The sequence below is a fragment of the Meriones unguiculatus genome, chromosome 3 (genome assembly GCF_030254825.1).
Source record: "Meriones unguiculatus strain TT.TT164.6M chromosome 3, Bangor_MerUng_6.1, whole genome shotgun sequence".
Classification (NCBI taxonomy): domain Eukaryota; kingdom Metazoa; phylum Chordata; class Mammalia; order Rodentia; family Muridae; genus Meriones; species Meriones unguiculatus.
The window spans coordinates 89274955-89292082 of NC_083351.1; the positions used below are offsets into that span (position 1 = coordinate 89274955).

At 40.4% G+C, this 17128-nt stretch overlaps 1 protein-coding gene across 27 annotated transcripts in view; it reads left to right on the forward strand.

The window, feature by feature from the left end:
- Positions 1-17128, forward strand: part of Aopep (aminopeptidase O (putative)) — a 293944-nt gene that overhangs the window by 29676 nt on the left and 247140 nt on the right. For all 27 annotated transcript variants that reach the window (XR_009590799.1, XR_009590807.1, XR_009590806.1 and 24 more), the window contains exon 2: positions 13371-14281. Coding sequence is in view for 14 of the 27 variants with exons in the window: in XM_060380323.1 (XP_060236306.1) it covers positions 13485-14281 (797 nt within the window). In the remaining 13 variants the exon portion in view is untranslated. The remainder of the gene's footprint in view (positions 1-13370; positions 14282-17128) is intronic.

Below are 17128 nucleotides of genomic sequence, written 5' to 3' on the forward strand. Positions count from 1 at the left end.
TATCCCTACAGTTGATAACCTTGTCTTGCTCCTGATTTTAGTAGAATTCCTTTGAGTTTGTCTCTGTTTAAGTAGATATTGTTTATGGGCTTGATCTGAACTGCCTTTATTATGTTAAGGGTATGTCCCTTGTATCCTCTAATCTCTCTAGGATTTTTATGGTGAAGGAAGGTTGGATATTTTCAAAGGCCTTTTCTGCATCTAATGAAATGATCATGTGGTTTTTGTCTTTTGTTTGTTTATATGGTGGATTACACTTATTGATTACATATGTTGAACTATACCTACATCTCTGGGAAGAAGCCTTCTCCATCAGAGTGTATGATCTTTTTGATATGTTCTTGAATTCTGTTTGCAAGTATTTTATTGAGATTTTTTTTTATCTATGTTCATAAGAAAAATTTTTCTATAACTCTTTCTTTGTTGGCTTTTTATATGGTTTGGGTATCAGGGTAACTATGGCCTCATAAAATGAACTGGGCAATGCTCCTTTTGTTTCCATTTTGTGGAATAATTTGAGGAGTGTTGGAATTAACCCATATTTAAAATTGTGGTAGAATTCCGTGCTAAACCATCTGGCCCTGGCCTTTTGTTGTTTTGGAGTCTTTTAATAACTGCTTCCATTTCACTAGGGATTATAGGCCTGTGTAAGTTGTTTATCTGATCTTGATTTAACTTTGGTAAGTGGTACCTATGGAGAAAGTTATTCATTTCTTTTATATTTTCCAATTTGGTAGAATACAGGTTTTTTTAAAAGTATATCTTTATGATTCTCTGGATTTCCTCAGTGTCTGTTATGTATCCCCTTTCATTTCTAATTTTGTTTATTTGGATAATCTCTCCATTTGTTTTTTAGTTAATTTGGCTAAGGCTTTGTCAATCTTACTGATATTCTAAACAACAAAAACAAAAACCAAACAAACCCAACTCTTTGTTTCATTGATTTTGTTTTGTTTTGTTTTTATTTTACTGATTTCAGCCCTGAGTTTGATTGTTTCTTACCATCTACTCCTTTTTTGGTGTGATTTCTTCCTTCCTTCCTTCCTTCTATCCTTCCTTCTTTCCTTCCTTCTTTGTTTCTTTCTTTCTGTTCTAGAGCTTGCAGGTGTGTTGTTAATTTTTTAGTATGAGATCTCTCCAGCTTTTTTGTTTTATTTATTTTTTATTTTTTATTTTTTATGTAGGTGCTTAGAGCTATGGACTTACCTTTTACAACAACTTACCTTTTACACTGCCTTCATTGTGTCCCATAAGTGTGGTATGTTACATATATTTTAGAAAGTTTTTAATTTCTTTCTTAATTTCTGTCTTGACCAATCTTTCATTGAGTAGTGAGTTTTTTGGTTTCCATGAGTTTGAAATCTTTCTGTTGTTTCTGTTGTTGATATCCAGCTTTAATATTTGGTGATCAGATAGGATGCAAGGTTTTAGTTCAGTTTTCTTGTATCTGTTGAGACTTACTTGTGTCTGGTTATGTCATTAATTTTAAAAAAAAGTTCCCTGAGGTACAGAGAAAAGGTTATATTCTTTTGTGTATGGGTGAAATGTTTTATAAATATGTTAGGTCCCTTTGGTTTATAACATCAGCTCTAGCATTTCTCTGTTTAGTTTTTGTGTAGAGAGTATGTCTTTTGGTGAGGGTGTGGTATTGAAGTCTCCCACTATCAGTGTGTGAGGGTCAGTGTAATGGTATTTTTGTTTGTTTGTTGTTTTTTTTTAAGAACTTGGTGCCCTTGTGTTTGGTGCACAGATGTTAAGAATTGCAATGCTGAGCTGGGCATGGTGGCACCTTTAATCCCAGAACTTGGGTGGCTGAGGCAGGTATATCTCTAAGTTTGAGGATAGCCTGGTCTACGTAATAAGTTCCAGGAAAGCCAGGGTTACATAGAAAGACCCCCATCTTTTAAAAAAACAATTGCAGTGTTCTCTTGATGGATTTTTCCTTGGTGGATATGGTACCCTTCCATGTTTTTTAAGATTGGTTTTGGTTTGGGGTCTATTTTGTCACATATTAAAATAGCTGCAACCACCTTGTTCCTTGGGTCCATTTGCTTGGAGTATCTTTTTCTTTGCTTTTACCCTGAGGTGATTACTATCCTTGATGTTAAAGTGTGTTTCTTAGATGCAGAAACAAACAGCATCCATTCTGTTAGTCTGTGTATTTTTATTAGGGATTTGAGATCATTGATATTGAGAGATATCTATGAGCAGTGTCTGTTGATTTCTGTTATTTTGTTGTGGTGGTGGTGGTGTGTGTGTATGTGTATGTATGTATGTGTATAAGTCTATATGAATCTGTAGGGGAAGGAGGCAGAGGACAAGTTGCAGGAGTGAGTTCTTGCCTTTTATCTTGTTGAGGCAAGATATCTGTATTTGTATTTTGCAGGTTCAGCTGATCCTTGAGTTTCATGATGATTTTGTTTTCACTTCCTATCTCATTTCAGAAATTCTGGGATTACAGATGCTCCTTACCAGCTTTTTACAAGATTCTGAGGGTTAAACTCAGGTCATCAAGATTAAATCTTCTCTGTTGATTTGTTAGTCTGGGAATATTTATTTCCCGTGTTTTCTTGGGCTGGTTAACCTTTTTCGGTTGGAATTTTTTTCCTAGTGTCTTCTGTAGGGCTGGATTTGTAGACAGATATTGCTTAAATTTGGTTTTTGTCATGGAATATCTTATTTTCTTCATCCATTATGACTGAAGATTTTGCTGAGTGGTGAGCTAGGATCTGTGTTCTCAGAACAGCTGTCTAGGCCCTTCTGGCTTTTAGACTCTGAGAAGTCTAAAAGAACACCTGCTGAGAAGTCAGGTGTTAATCTAATATGTCTTTTCTTATGTTACTGCCCTTATGTTTCTTATGCCCTTATGCAGCTTTTAATTATTGATGTTGTTCTGTGTGTTTAGTGTGTTGTGCTGAGGGGACTTTTCTAGTCAAGTGTATTTGGTGTTCTGCATGCTTCCTGTGTCTTTATAGGTATCTCCTTTTTTAGGTTAGAGAAATTTTATTATGATTTTGTTAAAAAAAAATTTAACCTTTGACCTGGGTTTCTTTTCCTTCCTTACTCCTATTCATCTTAGATTCAGTATTTTCTTAATGTTCCAGATTTTCTGGATGTTTTGTGCAAGGGGTTTTTAGATTTAACATTTTCTTTGAGCAAGGTATCTATTCTTCCATGGGTCTTCAATGCCTGACATCCTCTTTTCCATGTCTTGTCTGTTGGTGAGACTTGCCTCAGATGTTCCTGTTCGAGCTCCTGAAGTTTTCATTTCCAGATTCCCCTCAGTTTGGGTTTTCTTTATTGATTCTGTTTCCAGTTTCCTATCTTGTACTGTATTATTCATTTCTCTTTCATCATTTGTGTTTTCATAGATTTCTTTAATTGATTTATTTACTTGTTCTTTAAGGACCTCTATCTTATTTATAACAGCTGTTTTAAGGTCTTTTTATTGTGTTTCAACTATGTTGGTATACTCAGAATCTTCTGTGGCAGAGTTGCTGGGCTCCAGTGGAGATGGATTGTCCTGTCTGCTACTGAGTCTGCTATTATTCTCCTGTCTGAGTTTGGAATGATTATAGCTCTAGGTGCTGATGTTTGGTCTTGTCTTTGTTGAATGGGTTTGTTCCTCGGTTTCTGTTGCCATCTCTGGTTCTTAGGAGGGTGTGGTGGCTGTGAGTTGTCTGGTCAGAAATTCTTCTGGGATCCTGACAGGTGCTGCCACTGAGAGTTCCAGTAAAATTTGGTTCCAGGTTTTGGGACATGCCACTTAGGAATGGAGATGGGCTATGAGGGGGACGTTGAGTGGGGCAGGAGGGGGAAAAGCAGGGTATGTTCCTCCAGGACCCGCTAAGTCCCCTGGGAATGGAGTCAGTGTGTGGAAAGGCCACATCAGAAGGTCTGCTACAGAGCTGGGGATAAGAATGGGGGACCAGCTTTGGAGGAAAAGAGAGAGAGGTGAAGGTCTGCTGTTTGCCTGGCCATTAGCCTACTGTTTTCCTGGCCAGAGTGGTCTGTGTGTTCCTAGGGAGGGCTTCCTGGAGTTGGGGTCTGAGACAAAGCAATGAGTGGAGAGAGAGGTTAGAAGAGGAAAATCTGTGTGTTCCCCAGGAGATGGGGATGGGAGATGGGAGGCCCCAGCAGGTGATGAAACTGGGGGATTGAATTTGGAGAAGCCAGAGGGAGAGGGGAAGACCTACAGTTAGACTACCTGCTTCCCTGGCGGAAAGCATGTTTGCCGAATCTTAAAGGACAAACATACCCAGGTAAGATAAAGCTATTTTCCTTTGAGAGCTTGCAGAGTAAATGTGGAGCTGCCCTTCCTATCAGACAGAACAGAAGATGAACATAATCAGAAATTCCTCCATTGGCCCCAGGTAAATTGCAAAGGGGAAAAATGATGTGAAAAAGATGTGGTGTGTTTCCTAGAAAACATCAGCCCAGAGGAGGTTTGTCAGGTGACGATGTTTACCAGACTATAGATTTATGTGAACTGGACCTGTGTTGTAAGGAACTATATGTTAAAGCCACAAATGTGTCCAGTGTCAGCTTCATACATGTGTGTATGGAGAACTTAAAGTAGAAGGTGCTGTCCACTCAGCATAGCCATGAACCAGAAGTGAATCACTAGTCCCAAGGTATATATATATATATATATATATATATATATATATATATATATATATAATATGTAATGGGCCATGAGAATTGTACAGAGCAATCTGTAGCTTGGAAGGAGCATGGAGTAGTTTTCCATGGAGGGTGGGACTGTGTCTAACGAGGCTGTTTGGGGCCACACAGAAGGGAGCAGGGCAGCCTCTTTTCTGATTGCTTTATTAGCTGTGCATGGATCCTCTGGAACCTTCCAGTGGTGTTGCTGAGAGGAACATTTAAGCGTTGGAGTACAACACATGCGTGCTTCAGAGCTGCAGTGTGTAGCTGGGGAAAACTGTTGGTTTTGATAGGGAGGGAGGCTTTTCCCTGTTATAGCTTATGACAGCAAGTGGAAAATGCTTCAGTGAGGCAGGCTGGCATTTAAAATCAGAACACAGTAATAGCCAAACTGCTGAAGTCAACAGACTTTTTAGAAATATGGTTACCATTTGCTGAGAAAGCCTTTCAAAGTAGCCACAGACATGCATTTGCAACCACAGTCAGTTCATCTTTTCCCCTAAGTGTGGGACTGTGACCTCGATTGACGCTAGTGAAAGCTGTGTACTTCCAGAGAAGGGAGATTTAGTTCATGCACAAATACAACAAAAGAAGTAAATGTGTGAAGGAGCATCAAGGTACTAATATGGGCTTCCATATTAGTGACAGTGCTGTTCAGTATCTCCTGGGGGTAGCTTTAAATACGTTCCTTCATACAGGAAGAAAGGAAGAAAGAAGGAAAGAAAGAAAGAAGGGAGGGTGGGAGGGAAGGAGGAAAAAAGAAGAAAGAAAAAAAAAGAAAGGACAAGACAGGAAACAAAACAAAAAACCACTTGAGGAACTAACTGCAAGACTATGGATTGAAAAAGGTAGGTAGGGGTGCAAAGAGTCTTTGGATGATATTTAGTACTTTGGACAGTTATAAATGAGACACCATGTGACCTGGAGGGTAAATCTTCAAGGTAAAGTATCAGCAGGTAGAAAAGTTCATCCCTTGTCTATAGAAGAAAAATGGCTGACTTTTGTCTAAGAACTCTGCCTCTCTGGGTTTTGTGGTCTACAGCTGTAAAACAAGAGATCTGGAATGAGTGTACCCAAAGAATTCTTTTAGTTTTAAAGTTCAGTGAAGTAAAGACTTAGCAAACAGAACTGTAGCATGTCTCAACAGAGATATAGTCAGTGGTGGAAGTGTGTCAAGCTCTGGGTTTGATCCCTAGAACTGTGTCCATTAATGTTTGCACAGGGCCAGGGTATCTCATTTATGAAGATAGAGACCCTTTGATGTCAGGAACAGGAGAGGATTATTGACAAAGAAAATATTGGCAAGAGAAAAATACCAAAGGAATGAGAGTCTAAGAACAGTGAAGAGGGACTCTTATTGCTAGTTTCTGTCTTTTCCTTCCTGTGGCAAGAGAGATTTGGCTATGACTTTACTTCTTAGGAAGGTAGACACATCATGTGATACATTTATTCAGCTCCCTTTTGCTTTGAGGGAACAGTCCTGGCCACAAAACAGTCTCTGCTCTTCCCATCTTACGTCCTAAATGGAGGAAGTGGCCACCTCTTTTGGGAGCTCTGACATAGTTCAGCATTGGGTACTTTTCCTTTGGAATTCATTTTCATTTTACTCCTTCAGTAAGCTACACTCCCAGTTTAGCTTTTACCAATAATGGTGCAGGTAGTTTAATATCCACTGTAATTCCCCATATGATCAGAAGTTTTGTACAAAAATCTCCAAAAGTTGGAGTTCCAAACAGACTGGTCCCTTTATTAAGAAGAATATTGCCCCCTCTACATTAGGAAGTGGCATTAATTGCAAAGACCTGAAGGTTCTTTTCATTTCAAAGATTCATGATCATTTCTGCAGAGTAGGGGCTCAAGTAATCAGCGGAGAATGGGTCATCAAGTGTGGGACTGGGGAGGTTAGAAAGCAAGACTTAGCTTGGCCTCTATGGAGAAAGCACTGGTGAAGAAAACCAAAGGCTTGTCAGTCTAGTGATAAATGCACAACATGCAAAGAACTAGCATGAGGCAAACACTAGTTATGGTAGCTCTTGGAGGCTGAAGTGGGATCCCAAGGCTAGACTGGGCAGCATAGAGACCCAACTTCTCAAAAAAGTCTGTGCCAAATAGCAGGCACTTGAGAAGCATCAGTGGTTGGCCATCAGAAACTACCTCCAGGAGCTGATGGTGACAGTTTTGATAGCCAGTCTGACAGGATGGAGCTCTAAGGTAGCTCTAAGAACGATGGGCAGCAGCAGAAAGTACTTTTCACTGTGATTTCCCACTAGTAGGTGCAGTTGATATCAGATTTTATTAGTCATAAATAGTAGTTCAGTGGAGATTGTGTAGAAAGTAACTGACCCTCACTTACCTTTTTACACACTGCCTTGACTGGTACTAAGACAGATGCCAGATTCTCCTGAAATCTCAAGCTACTTTTTTTTTTTTAAAGACTGTAAAAGTTTATTTTATTCATAGTTTGAGAAGATAATGTCCATCATGGTGTAAAAAACTTGGCTGCAGGAACAGAATGAGTGGCAGATCACATTGTACCGGTAGGGAAGCAGAGAGTGAAGAGAACACCTCAAGGCTTGCTCTCCATGGCTCACCTTGTCCAAAGAGGTTTCAGGTCTGAAGTTGCCACAAACTTCCCAAACAGTACCACAAGCTGAGGCTTATGTGTTCAAAGGGGCACGAGCTACCGGTGCATATTTTACATTCAAACCATAACAGTATCTTTTTTTTTTTTTTTTTTATATCAGTTACATTTTAACTCTGTATCCCAGCCATGTCCCCATCCCTCATTCCCTTCCAGTCCCTCCCTCCCTCCCTCATCTCCACCGTGCCCCTTTCCAAGTCCACTGATAGGGGGGACCTCCTCCCCATTCATCTGATCCTGTTTTATCAGGTATCTTCAGGACTGGCTGCAAAGCCCTCCTCTGTGGCCTAACGGGACTGCTCCTCCCTTCGGTGGTGGGGAGACCAAAGAGCCAGTCATTGAGTTCCTGTTAGAAATAGTCCCTGTTCCCCTCACTTTGGGAAACCAATTGGTTACTGAGCTACCACAGGCTACATCTGAGAGGAGGTTCTAGGTTATATCCATACATGGTCCTTGGTTGAATGTCAGTCTCAGAAAAGACCCTGTGCCCAGATATATTTGGTCCTTGTGGAGCTCCTATCCTTTCCCCATCAGACTAACTCCCCTTCTTTCTTATGATTCCCTGTACTCTGCCAAAGGTTTGGTCATGAGTCTTTGCTTTGAAAACACTGCTAGTTAGAGTCTTTCAGATGCTCTCAGTAGACTCCTGTCATACGTTCAATGCACATCCCATCTGTCTTTCTAAACGAGGATTGATCATCTTACCCCATGTCCGCTCAATTGATTATCTTTTTTAGGTGTATAGATTTCATTATGTTTATCATATCTTATAGGTCTATATAAGTGAGTATATCCCAGGTTTGTCTTTCTCCTTCTGGGATATTTCACTCAGAATGATCTTTTCTAGATCCCACCATTTGCCTGCAAATTTCATGATTTCCTCCTTTTTGATTGCTGAGTAGTATTCCATTGTATAAAAATACCACAATTTCTGTACCCATTCCACCGTTGATGGACATCTGGGTTGTTTCCAGGTTCTGGCTATTACAAATAGAGCTGCTATAAACATGGTTGAGCAAGTGTCCTTTTTGTGTACTTGAACAAACTTTGGGTATATACCTAGCAGTGGTATAGCTGGGTCTGGAGGAAGCACTATTCCTATTTGTCTTAGAAAGCACCAGATCGCTTTCCAGAGTGGTTGTACCAGTTTACATTCCCACCAGCAGTGGAGGAGGGTTCCCCTTTCTCCACAACCTCTCCAGCATGTGTTATCGCTTGAGTTTTTCATCTTGGCCATTCTGATGGGTGTAAGGTGATATCTCAGGGTCGTTTTGATTTGCATTTCCCTGATGGCTAATGAGGATGAGCATTTCTTTAAGTGTTTTTCTGCCATTCGATATTCCTCTGTCGAGAATTCTCTGTTTAGCTCTGTTCCCCATTTTTTAATTGGATTACTTGGATTGCTGCTTTTCAGCTTCTTTAGTTCTTTGTATATACTGGATATTAGTCCTCTGTCAGATAAAGGGTTAGTGAAGATTCTTTCCCAATCTGTACGCAGTCGTTTTGTTTTGATGATGGTATCCTTTGCTTTACAGAAGCTTTTCAGTTTCATGAGGTCCCATTTATTGATTGTTGCTCTTAGAGCCTGTGCTGTTGGTGTTCTGTTCAGGAAGTTGTCTCCTGTGCCAATGAGTTCTAGGCTGTTCCCCACTTTTTTTTCCAATTGATTTAGGGTATCTGGTTTTATGTTGAGGTCCTTGATCCACTTTGACTTTAGTTTTGTGCAGGGTGATAAATATGGATCTATTTTCATTTTTCTGCATGTAGACATCCAGCTGGTCCAGCACCATTTGTTGAAGATGCTGTCTTTTTTCCATTGAATGGAATTGGCTTCTTTGTTGAATATCGAGTATTCATAGGTGTGTGGATTTATTTCTGGGTCTTCTATGCGGTTCCATTGATCCTCCTTTCTGTTTCTATGCCAATACCATGCAGTTTTTATTACTGTTGCCCTGTAGTACAGCTTGAGATCAGGAATGGAGATACCTCCAGATGATCTGTTGTTGTACAGGATCGTTTTGGAGATTCTGGGTTTTTTGTTTCTCCATATGAAGCTGAGAATCTTTTTTTCAAGGTCTGTAAAGAATTGTGTTGGTATTTTGATGGGAATTGCATTGAATCTGTAGATTGCTTTTGGCAGGATGGCCATTTTCACAATGTTAATCCTACCAATCCATGAGCACGGGAGATCTTTCCATCTTCTGATATCTTCTTCGATTTCTTTCTTCAGAGACTTGAAGTTTTTCTCAAACAGGTCTTTCACTTGCTTGGTTAGAGTCACACCAAGGTACTTTATGTTATTAGTGGCTATTGTGAAGGCTGTTGTTTCCCTAATTTCTTTCTCAGCCTTTTTGTCTTTGGTATATAGGAGGGCTTCTGATTTTTTTGAGTTGATTTTATATCCTGCCACTTTGCTGAAGGTGTTTATCAGCTGAAGGAGTTCTCTGGTTGAATTTTTGGGGTCGCTCATGTATACTATCATATCATCTGCAAATAGTGACACTTTGACCTCTTCCTTTCCGATTTGTATCCCCTTGATCTCCTTTAGTTGTCTTATTGCTCTGGCTAGTACTTCAAGTACTATGTTGAAGAGATATGGGGACAATGGACAGCCTTGTCTTGTCCCTGATTTCAGTGGGATTGATTTAAGTTTCTCTCCGTTCAGTTTGATGTTAGCTATAGGCTTGCTATATATTGCCTTTACTATGTTTAGGTATGTGCCTTGTATCCCTGATCTCTCCAAGACTTTAAACATGAATGGGTGTTGGACTTTGTCAAATGCTTTTTCGGCATCTAAGGAGATGATCATGTGGTTTTTCTCCTTCAGTTTGTTTATGTAGTGGATTACATTGATGGATTTCCGTATGTTGAACCACCCTTGCATGCCTGGGATGAAGCCTACTTGGTCATGGTGGATGATATCTTTGATGTGTTCTTGGATTCGGTTTGCAAGTATTTTATTGAGTATTTTTGCGTCAATGTTCATAAGAGAGATAGGCCTGAAGTTCTCTTTTTTTGTTGGGTCTTTGTGTGGTTTAGGTATTAAGGTGACTGTGGCTTCATAGAATGAGTTTGGTAGTGTTCCTTCTGTTTCTATTTTGTGGAATAGCTTGAGGAGAATTGGAGTTAGCACTTCTTTGAAGGTCTTGTAGAATTCTGCACTGAAGCCATCTGGTCCAGGGCTTTTTTTGGAGGGGAGACTGTTAATGACTGCTTCGATTTCCTTGGGAGATATAGGGCTATTCAGTCTTTCTACCTGATCTTGACTTAGTTTTGGTAGATGGAATCTTTCAAGAAAATTATCCATTTCATTTAGATTCTCAAATTTTGTGGCATATAGGCTTTTGTAGTATGACCTAATAATTGTTTGGATTTCCTCAATGTCTGTGGTTATGTCCCCATTTTCATTTCTGATTTTGCTGATCTGGATAGTTTCTCTCTGCTTTTTAGTTAGTTTGGCTAAGGATTTGTCTATCTTGTTGATTTTCTCAAAGAACCAGCTTTTTGTTTCATTGATTCTTTGGATAGTTTTATTTGTTTCTAGTTGATTGATTTCAGCCCTTAGTTTGATTATTTCCAGCGGTCTGCTCCTCTTGGGTGTATCTGCTTCTTTTTTTTCTAGGGTTTTCAGTTGGGCCATTAAGTTGTTTGTATGTGATGTTACGAATTTCTTCTTGCAGGCACTTAGTGCTATAAATTTTCCTCTGAGCACTGCTTTCAATGTGTCCCATAAATTTGGGTATGTTGTGCCTTCCTTTTCATTGAATTCTAGGAAGTCTTTAATTTCTTTCTTTATTTCTTCCTTAACCCAGCTGTCATTGAGTAGTAAGTTGTTCAGTTTCCATGTGTGTGTCGGCTTTTTGTTGTTTCTGTTGTTGTTGATGTCTAGCTTTAGTCCATGGTGGTCAGATAGTATACAAGGGATTATTTCAATCCTTTTGTAGATGTTGAGGCTTGCTTTGTGGCCCACTATATGGTCTATTTTGGAAAAGGTTCCATGCGGTACTGAAAAGAAGGTGTACTCTTTTGAGTTTGGGTGAAATGATCTGTAGACGTCTATTAGGTCCATTTGATTTAGGGATTCTGTGAGTGCTTTTATTTCCCTATTTGGTGTCTGTCTAGTTGATCTGTCCCTTGGTGAGAGTGGAGTGTTGAAGTCTCCCACTATTAAGGTATTAGGATCAATGTATGATTTAAGCTTTAATAATGTTTCATTTACGAATGTCGGTGCTCTTGTATTTGTGGCATAGATATTCAAGATTGTGATGTCCTCTTGGTGGATTTTTCCTTTGATGAGAATATAGTGGCCCTCCTTATCTTTTTTGATTAACTTGGGTTGAAAGTCTATTTTATTAGATATTAGGATGGCTACTCCAGCTTGTTTTCTGGAACCATTTGCTTGAAAAGCAGTTTTCCAGCCCTAAAAGAGTATACTCTGAGGTTCAAACTACTTTTTTTTATCTTGATTTCTATCTTTTTTTCCTGTTATACTTAAATTCTCCTGAAATCTCAAACTACTTTTTTTTTATTATCTTGATTTCTATCTTTTCCTGTTATACTTAAATTCATACCCAAGTCAAGCCTGGTGGCCCACACCTACAACCCCAGCATTCAGGGGGCAGAGGCAGGAGAATTAATGCAAATTTGAGGCTGCCCTATCTGAAAGTGTTGTAAACTCCAAAATAAAGTCATTACCAAATATTTTGGTTAGTGAGAAGGAGGGATCCAGGAAGGATTTTTAAGGTACTTGAACTGAGGTTTGGAGGGAGGAGAGGATTTGACAAATGGGTATGAGAGGTAGGAGCCAATAGCAGCCCTCAAAGTAAGGATATGCAGAAGGTGGGGGGAGCTCCAAAGGTATGAAGGTCTGCCTTGAGCAGACACTGCTGTTCTATAAGAGGCCATGTTCCCTAAGGTTAGGTGAGATCTTGATGAAGAAATCACCAGGGACAAGATAGAAACTCAGTTGGGTTGTTTGCTGGAAGGTGCCATAATAAGGTCTAGTTAGGGGTAGATAATCTCAGAAAGAAAGTGAACAGCAAAGTACAAAGGGGGAGCAGTGCTCAGTTTACTTAGTCAAACAAGTAATGGTTCTGTGGTTGACAGAGACAGCTCTAAAGAGTTTTCCAATACAAAAGTTTACATGTTCTTTTCTGTCATCTTTCTTCTTTCTTTCTTTCTTTCTTTTCTTTCTTTTTTTTTTTTTTTTTTTAGAAAAGCAGTATATGCTAAGAGAAATCAGGTACATGTCAGGGGCTGAGGTGATTTGAATAATTTTTTCTTGTAGCTTTATTGCTATTATAAAGAAATACATTTTGATTTGGATCTTTTCTGAAGAACTTGTATGTTGTATCACAACATCTGCTTCTACATTTTTAATCTATCTTTTCCTTTTATAGATATTTGCATACTTTATTCTTCCAAGTAAGACCTTTTGTTTGCCACAAGAAAGCTATTAGCCAGAATGTTAATGGGTTTTCAGCTATTAAGATGTAATATATACCTTGAGTATTTAACTATAAATTTGAAAAGTCTCCATGAACAATCTCAAAGGAATAGTTAGAATGCACTCCTGGTAAATTGGCTCATTTTCCTGTAATTTACTGGAAGTGCTGATAGGAGAACAGTCCTAATGTGAAAAGTGCATTAATCCCTGGAGTTATATTGTGTGGATTAAATTATTACTCTCAAAGAATACAATGAATGAGGGCATTTAGCCCTCCACATGTGTTACTTAGAATCACAGTAGAAAAACAATCACCTTCTGATGCACAAAATTAGAAGTGATACATTTAATATCTTTTAAAACAAGAGACAGTAATAGTTGTAGTTTTGCATAAGAATTGTTCTTTTCTGAAACTGTGTCCCTTAGTAGCTCAGAAGTCAGTAATGTAGCTTCTCTCCTGTCAGTCAGAAAGATGAGCCTTTCTCCTTCCCTGAGCATCTGCCACCTTGGGGATTGCCAGGTACAGTAACCAACTAAAGGATCTGCAACTGCAGGGACATTTAGGGTCTTATTTGAAATTTCCTCTAACCATACTTTTTTTTTTTTTTTCACCAGGGAATTGAAAGTTGTGGAAATGTAATTTGTGACAGTGGGTGCTTCTTATTTGGTAAGCCAGCCAGTTCTGATTCTGAAACCTCAGCTAAGAGGCTGCCAACTGCAGACTGCACCATGGACATAAAGCTGGACCCTTCCCGGGATGATCTGCCTCTCATGGCCAACACTAGCCACATACTTGTGAAGCACTACATATTGGATTTGGATGTGGATTTTGGAAGTCGAGTCTTTGAGGGCACCATAGTGCTTTTCTTTGGAGACGGAAACCATTTTAAAAAACAGACGAGTTCCACCCAGGAAACCTTTCAGATGGAGTCAGAGGAAACCTACACATTTAGGACAGCTGAACCCTGCCATGTTCCCGAGATGGATGCAAGTACTTTCTCACCTAAGATGGGGTATAGAGAATCTGCAGTCTGTGGTAAAGGTGATCAAGATGCCTTTGGTGGCGATGGTAACCATGACAACCAGGAACATGATTCTGAGATCTCTAGCTCAAAGTACTGCTGTGATACAGGGAATCATGGGAAAGAGGATTTCTTGCTAGTGTTGGACTGCTGTGATTTATCTGTGCTAAAGGTAGAGGAGGTAGATGTGGCTTCTGTGCCAGGCCTTGAGAGATTTACAAAGGCTTCCAAGCTTGCAGCTACTCCTGAGAAGCTCCGGCATGAAATTGTTCGTGACCTTATGGCCCTGCCTGCAGATGGTTGGAGGGAGCAGTTAGACTGCTACACTCGCTGCAGCAAGGCCCCTGGCTGTGGGGAGCTCCTCTTTGACACTGACAATTGGAGCATACAGATCAGGAAGATGGGGGTTCGGACAGCTGCAGATTTTCCTCGTGCCATCAGGATACAGTATAAAACTAAACCCGAGGGGCAGTCAGTGACTTGGACCTCTGACCAGAGTGGCAGGTAGGTTATCCAAGTGTATTCTGCCCCTAATCTCATGCATTTCAGGGATGCTCTCTAAGAAGAGACTAAGTCTGTGGGAATGATTCTACTTGTTCTGTAGCTTTACCCAGACAGACTCAGATTCAGACAGCAGGTAAATCCCCAAGCATGCTAAACTATTTTTAAGATGACCTCCTGTACCTTAGGATGGAGATGGTCCTGGATTCAGCTCCCAAATTTCTGAGTTAGAAGTTTGAAATGCCAGCTTGGTGCTGAAATGCTGAGCCTGGTTGTTGGTTGGGATCACTGGTAGAGACTTCCAGAGCTGCTGATGGAAGTAAGCTATCAAAATACCCTCTGATGCCACTGAAGAGTGGGTGTGAAGGTTAGCCATGCTGTGTGACTTTCTTACTGTACCTGTCTCTCAGTAGCTGTGTTTCCCTGGACTTGGCCAGTTGTCATTTGGTGTGAACTTCCAGTGCAAGAGACAGTTTCTCCTGAGGAGTAAAGCAGTCAGTCCTGTGGAGACTGCCCACTGGTTTCTTGGGATGTGGCTTGTGGTCTCTTGTACCAGGAAGATACCTGATTCTTAGAGTGAGGCGAGTCGGTGCCTGACACAGGCAGCCCTTGAGCTTAGTCTTTTTGACTCTTTTCAGTCATCCAGATGTTTTAGAATGAGAATTTCTAAATCAAACTTTGTTTGTTCTTCTCTAGTTTCCTGTTTCCTTAATGCAAGTCAGCATGGTGAATCCTTAAAGAGGTAGATGAGGAGCTGCTCATCTGTTAGCTTTTGTTGAAGGCACTCTCTTAGAACACTGACCCCTTTGACAATTGCTTGCATTTATTCCTCACTCTCCTCCCCAAATTCTTTTAGATTTACTTTTAAAAAGCCACTTTGACATTGAGATCTAATTAGCCTGTCTGTTGCCTGTAATCTTTCCTCTTGCTCTGGTTTCTAGGCCACTCAGAGAGAATTTACTTCCTGCCTTATTTCTGCCAGCATTTGAGGTAGCCTTTGAGAAATTGCAGGGTTGGTACAGAGTTACATGAGCACAAAGGCAAAGTGATTATGTGTAGTGCACCTTTGGAGACCAGGAGGGAGCAGGTGTTCTTATTGTAGCCTCAAAATGTTTAGAATTACTGAGGACTTTTATCAATGTTAACCATTTAAGGATATTGAATGTTTGAGTAGTTTTTATACTCCTAGATGCTTCACTTTTGATTTAAAATTGTTGGAAGAAGGAACTCTTGACAGTTGGAACTGTTGACAGAAGGAACTGTTGACAGCTTCAGACATGTCCTTCTACCCCCAGGGCTAACTACAAAGATAGGCTTGAATCTACTGCATGTACAAGTCCTGGTTTCCCTGGAGAAAGGTCGACATAAGGATTTGTTTTTGCTGTCTCTGTTTGGCATGATTCAGTAAACACATGGTTGTGATAGAAGCCTTTATGCCATATTTTAGTTTGTGTTATCCGTGGAGTCCTAAGAGGATAAGATGTGTTGATGTTGAAGGGAACTTTCAGAAAGCTGCTCTTTCTTTCACTTTCCTTTTGGGTGCATATGCGAGACTTTGGTTGAGTCAAGATATCCTTCTATCTATGGATAGCCACAAATCTCACTAAACTCTTCTATGTGCCTAAGAATAAGATGCTAGGTGTGGTGACTTCATGCCTGCAATCCCAGAGGCACACAGAGATAGAAACAGGAGGATTATCAAGAATTCAAGGCCAGACTGAGCTACAGAATGAGGCTCTGATTCAAATCAATTGCATATATAGGCCCAAGTGTGTTCACCTGACTACCTAGAATCTAAGAACTTTCAGTTAGGTTTAGGGACAAAATATATTTCCTCAGTGATGTGGGCTTTAATAAAATGATGTGAACAACAGCATGGGATGGATTTCATTCTCCTTCCCAACAGGGCTGAGTAAAGTATCAGGCGTTTCTGAAGAGGCCATGGCACAGTTCATTGGTGTCTTGTCTCTATCTGCCTTCACACTGTAAAGACTAGTGCTGCAGTCACATGGTTGTCTGGTGATGAGTAAGTAAAGGAAGTCATAACCACTGTGTAGGGCAGACCTTCCCAGGAGAAAAAGTAAACTGTAACAGGACTGCACCAGCCTTCCTCAGGAGTGAGGAAAGGTGTGGCCCCGCTAACTTTGCTTTCGTTTTCTTTTTACACACGTATGTGTTCGTGCTGTGCATGTGCCCATGGACCTGCATGAACTCAGAGTTCAGCAGGTGATACTGTGTGGTGTTTTTCTCAATCACTCTTTGCCTTATGTATTGTGACAGAGTATTTTCCTTGAACCTGGACCTCACTGACTCATCTTATCCAGCCAGCTTGCCCTGGGATTTCCTGGTCTGAATTTATGTGGGTTCTGGGGAGTTAGATTCAGTTCTTCAAGGATGGGCAGTATATGCTTTATCCTCTTAGCCATCTCCGTAGCCCCTGTTTTTTTCTTTTGCAGTACTAGGGATCTAATCCAGGGCCCTGCATATGCCAACACAGTGTTCTGCCACTGAGCTACATTCCCATCTACCACTGAGTCCTTGAGACTATAGATAAAAGAAACTGTGCCTGAGGACTGTGGTGAAGGAGATAACTGTGCTCTGCGAGGAGCAGGCCTACATTTCCAGTGCTGCTCTTTGTGCATGCTGGGATCGAGTGGCCAAGTGAACAGACTACAGGAGTTGCAAACATGTTTTTCCCTGCTGATATGGCAGGTTGCAGATGAGCCAGAGCCTACACTGGTGCATTCTGACTGGGAACCACACTATGAACAGTTAGCTTGGTAAGCCATGGCTGATTGCACACACATATGTAGCTATGGATTTCTAGGGGCTAGTGAACCACACAGAATG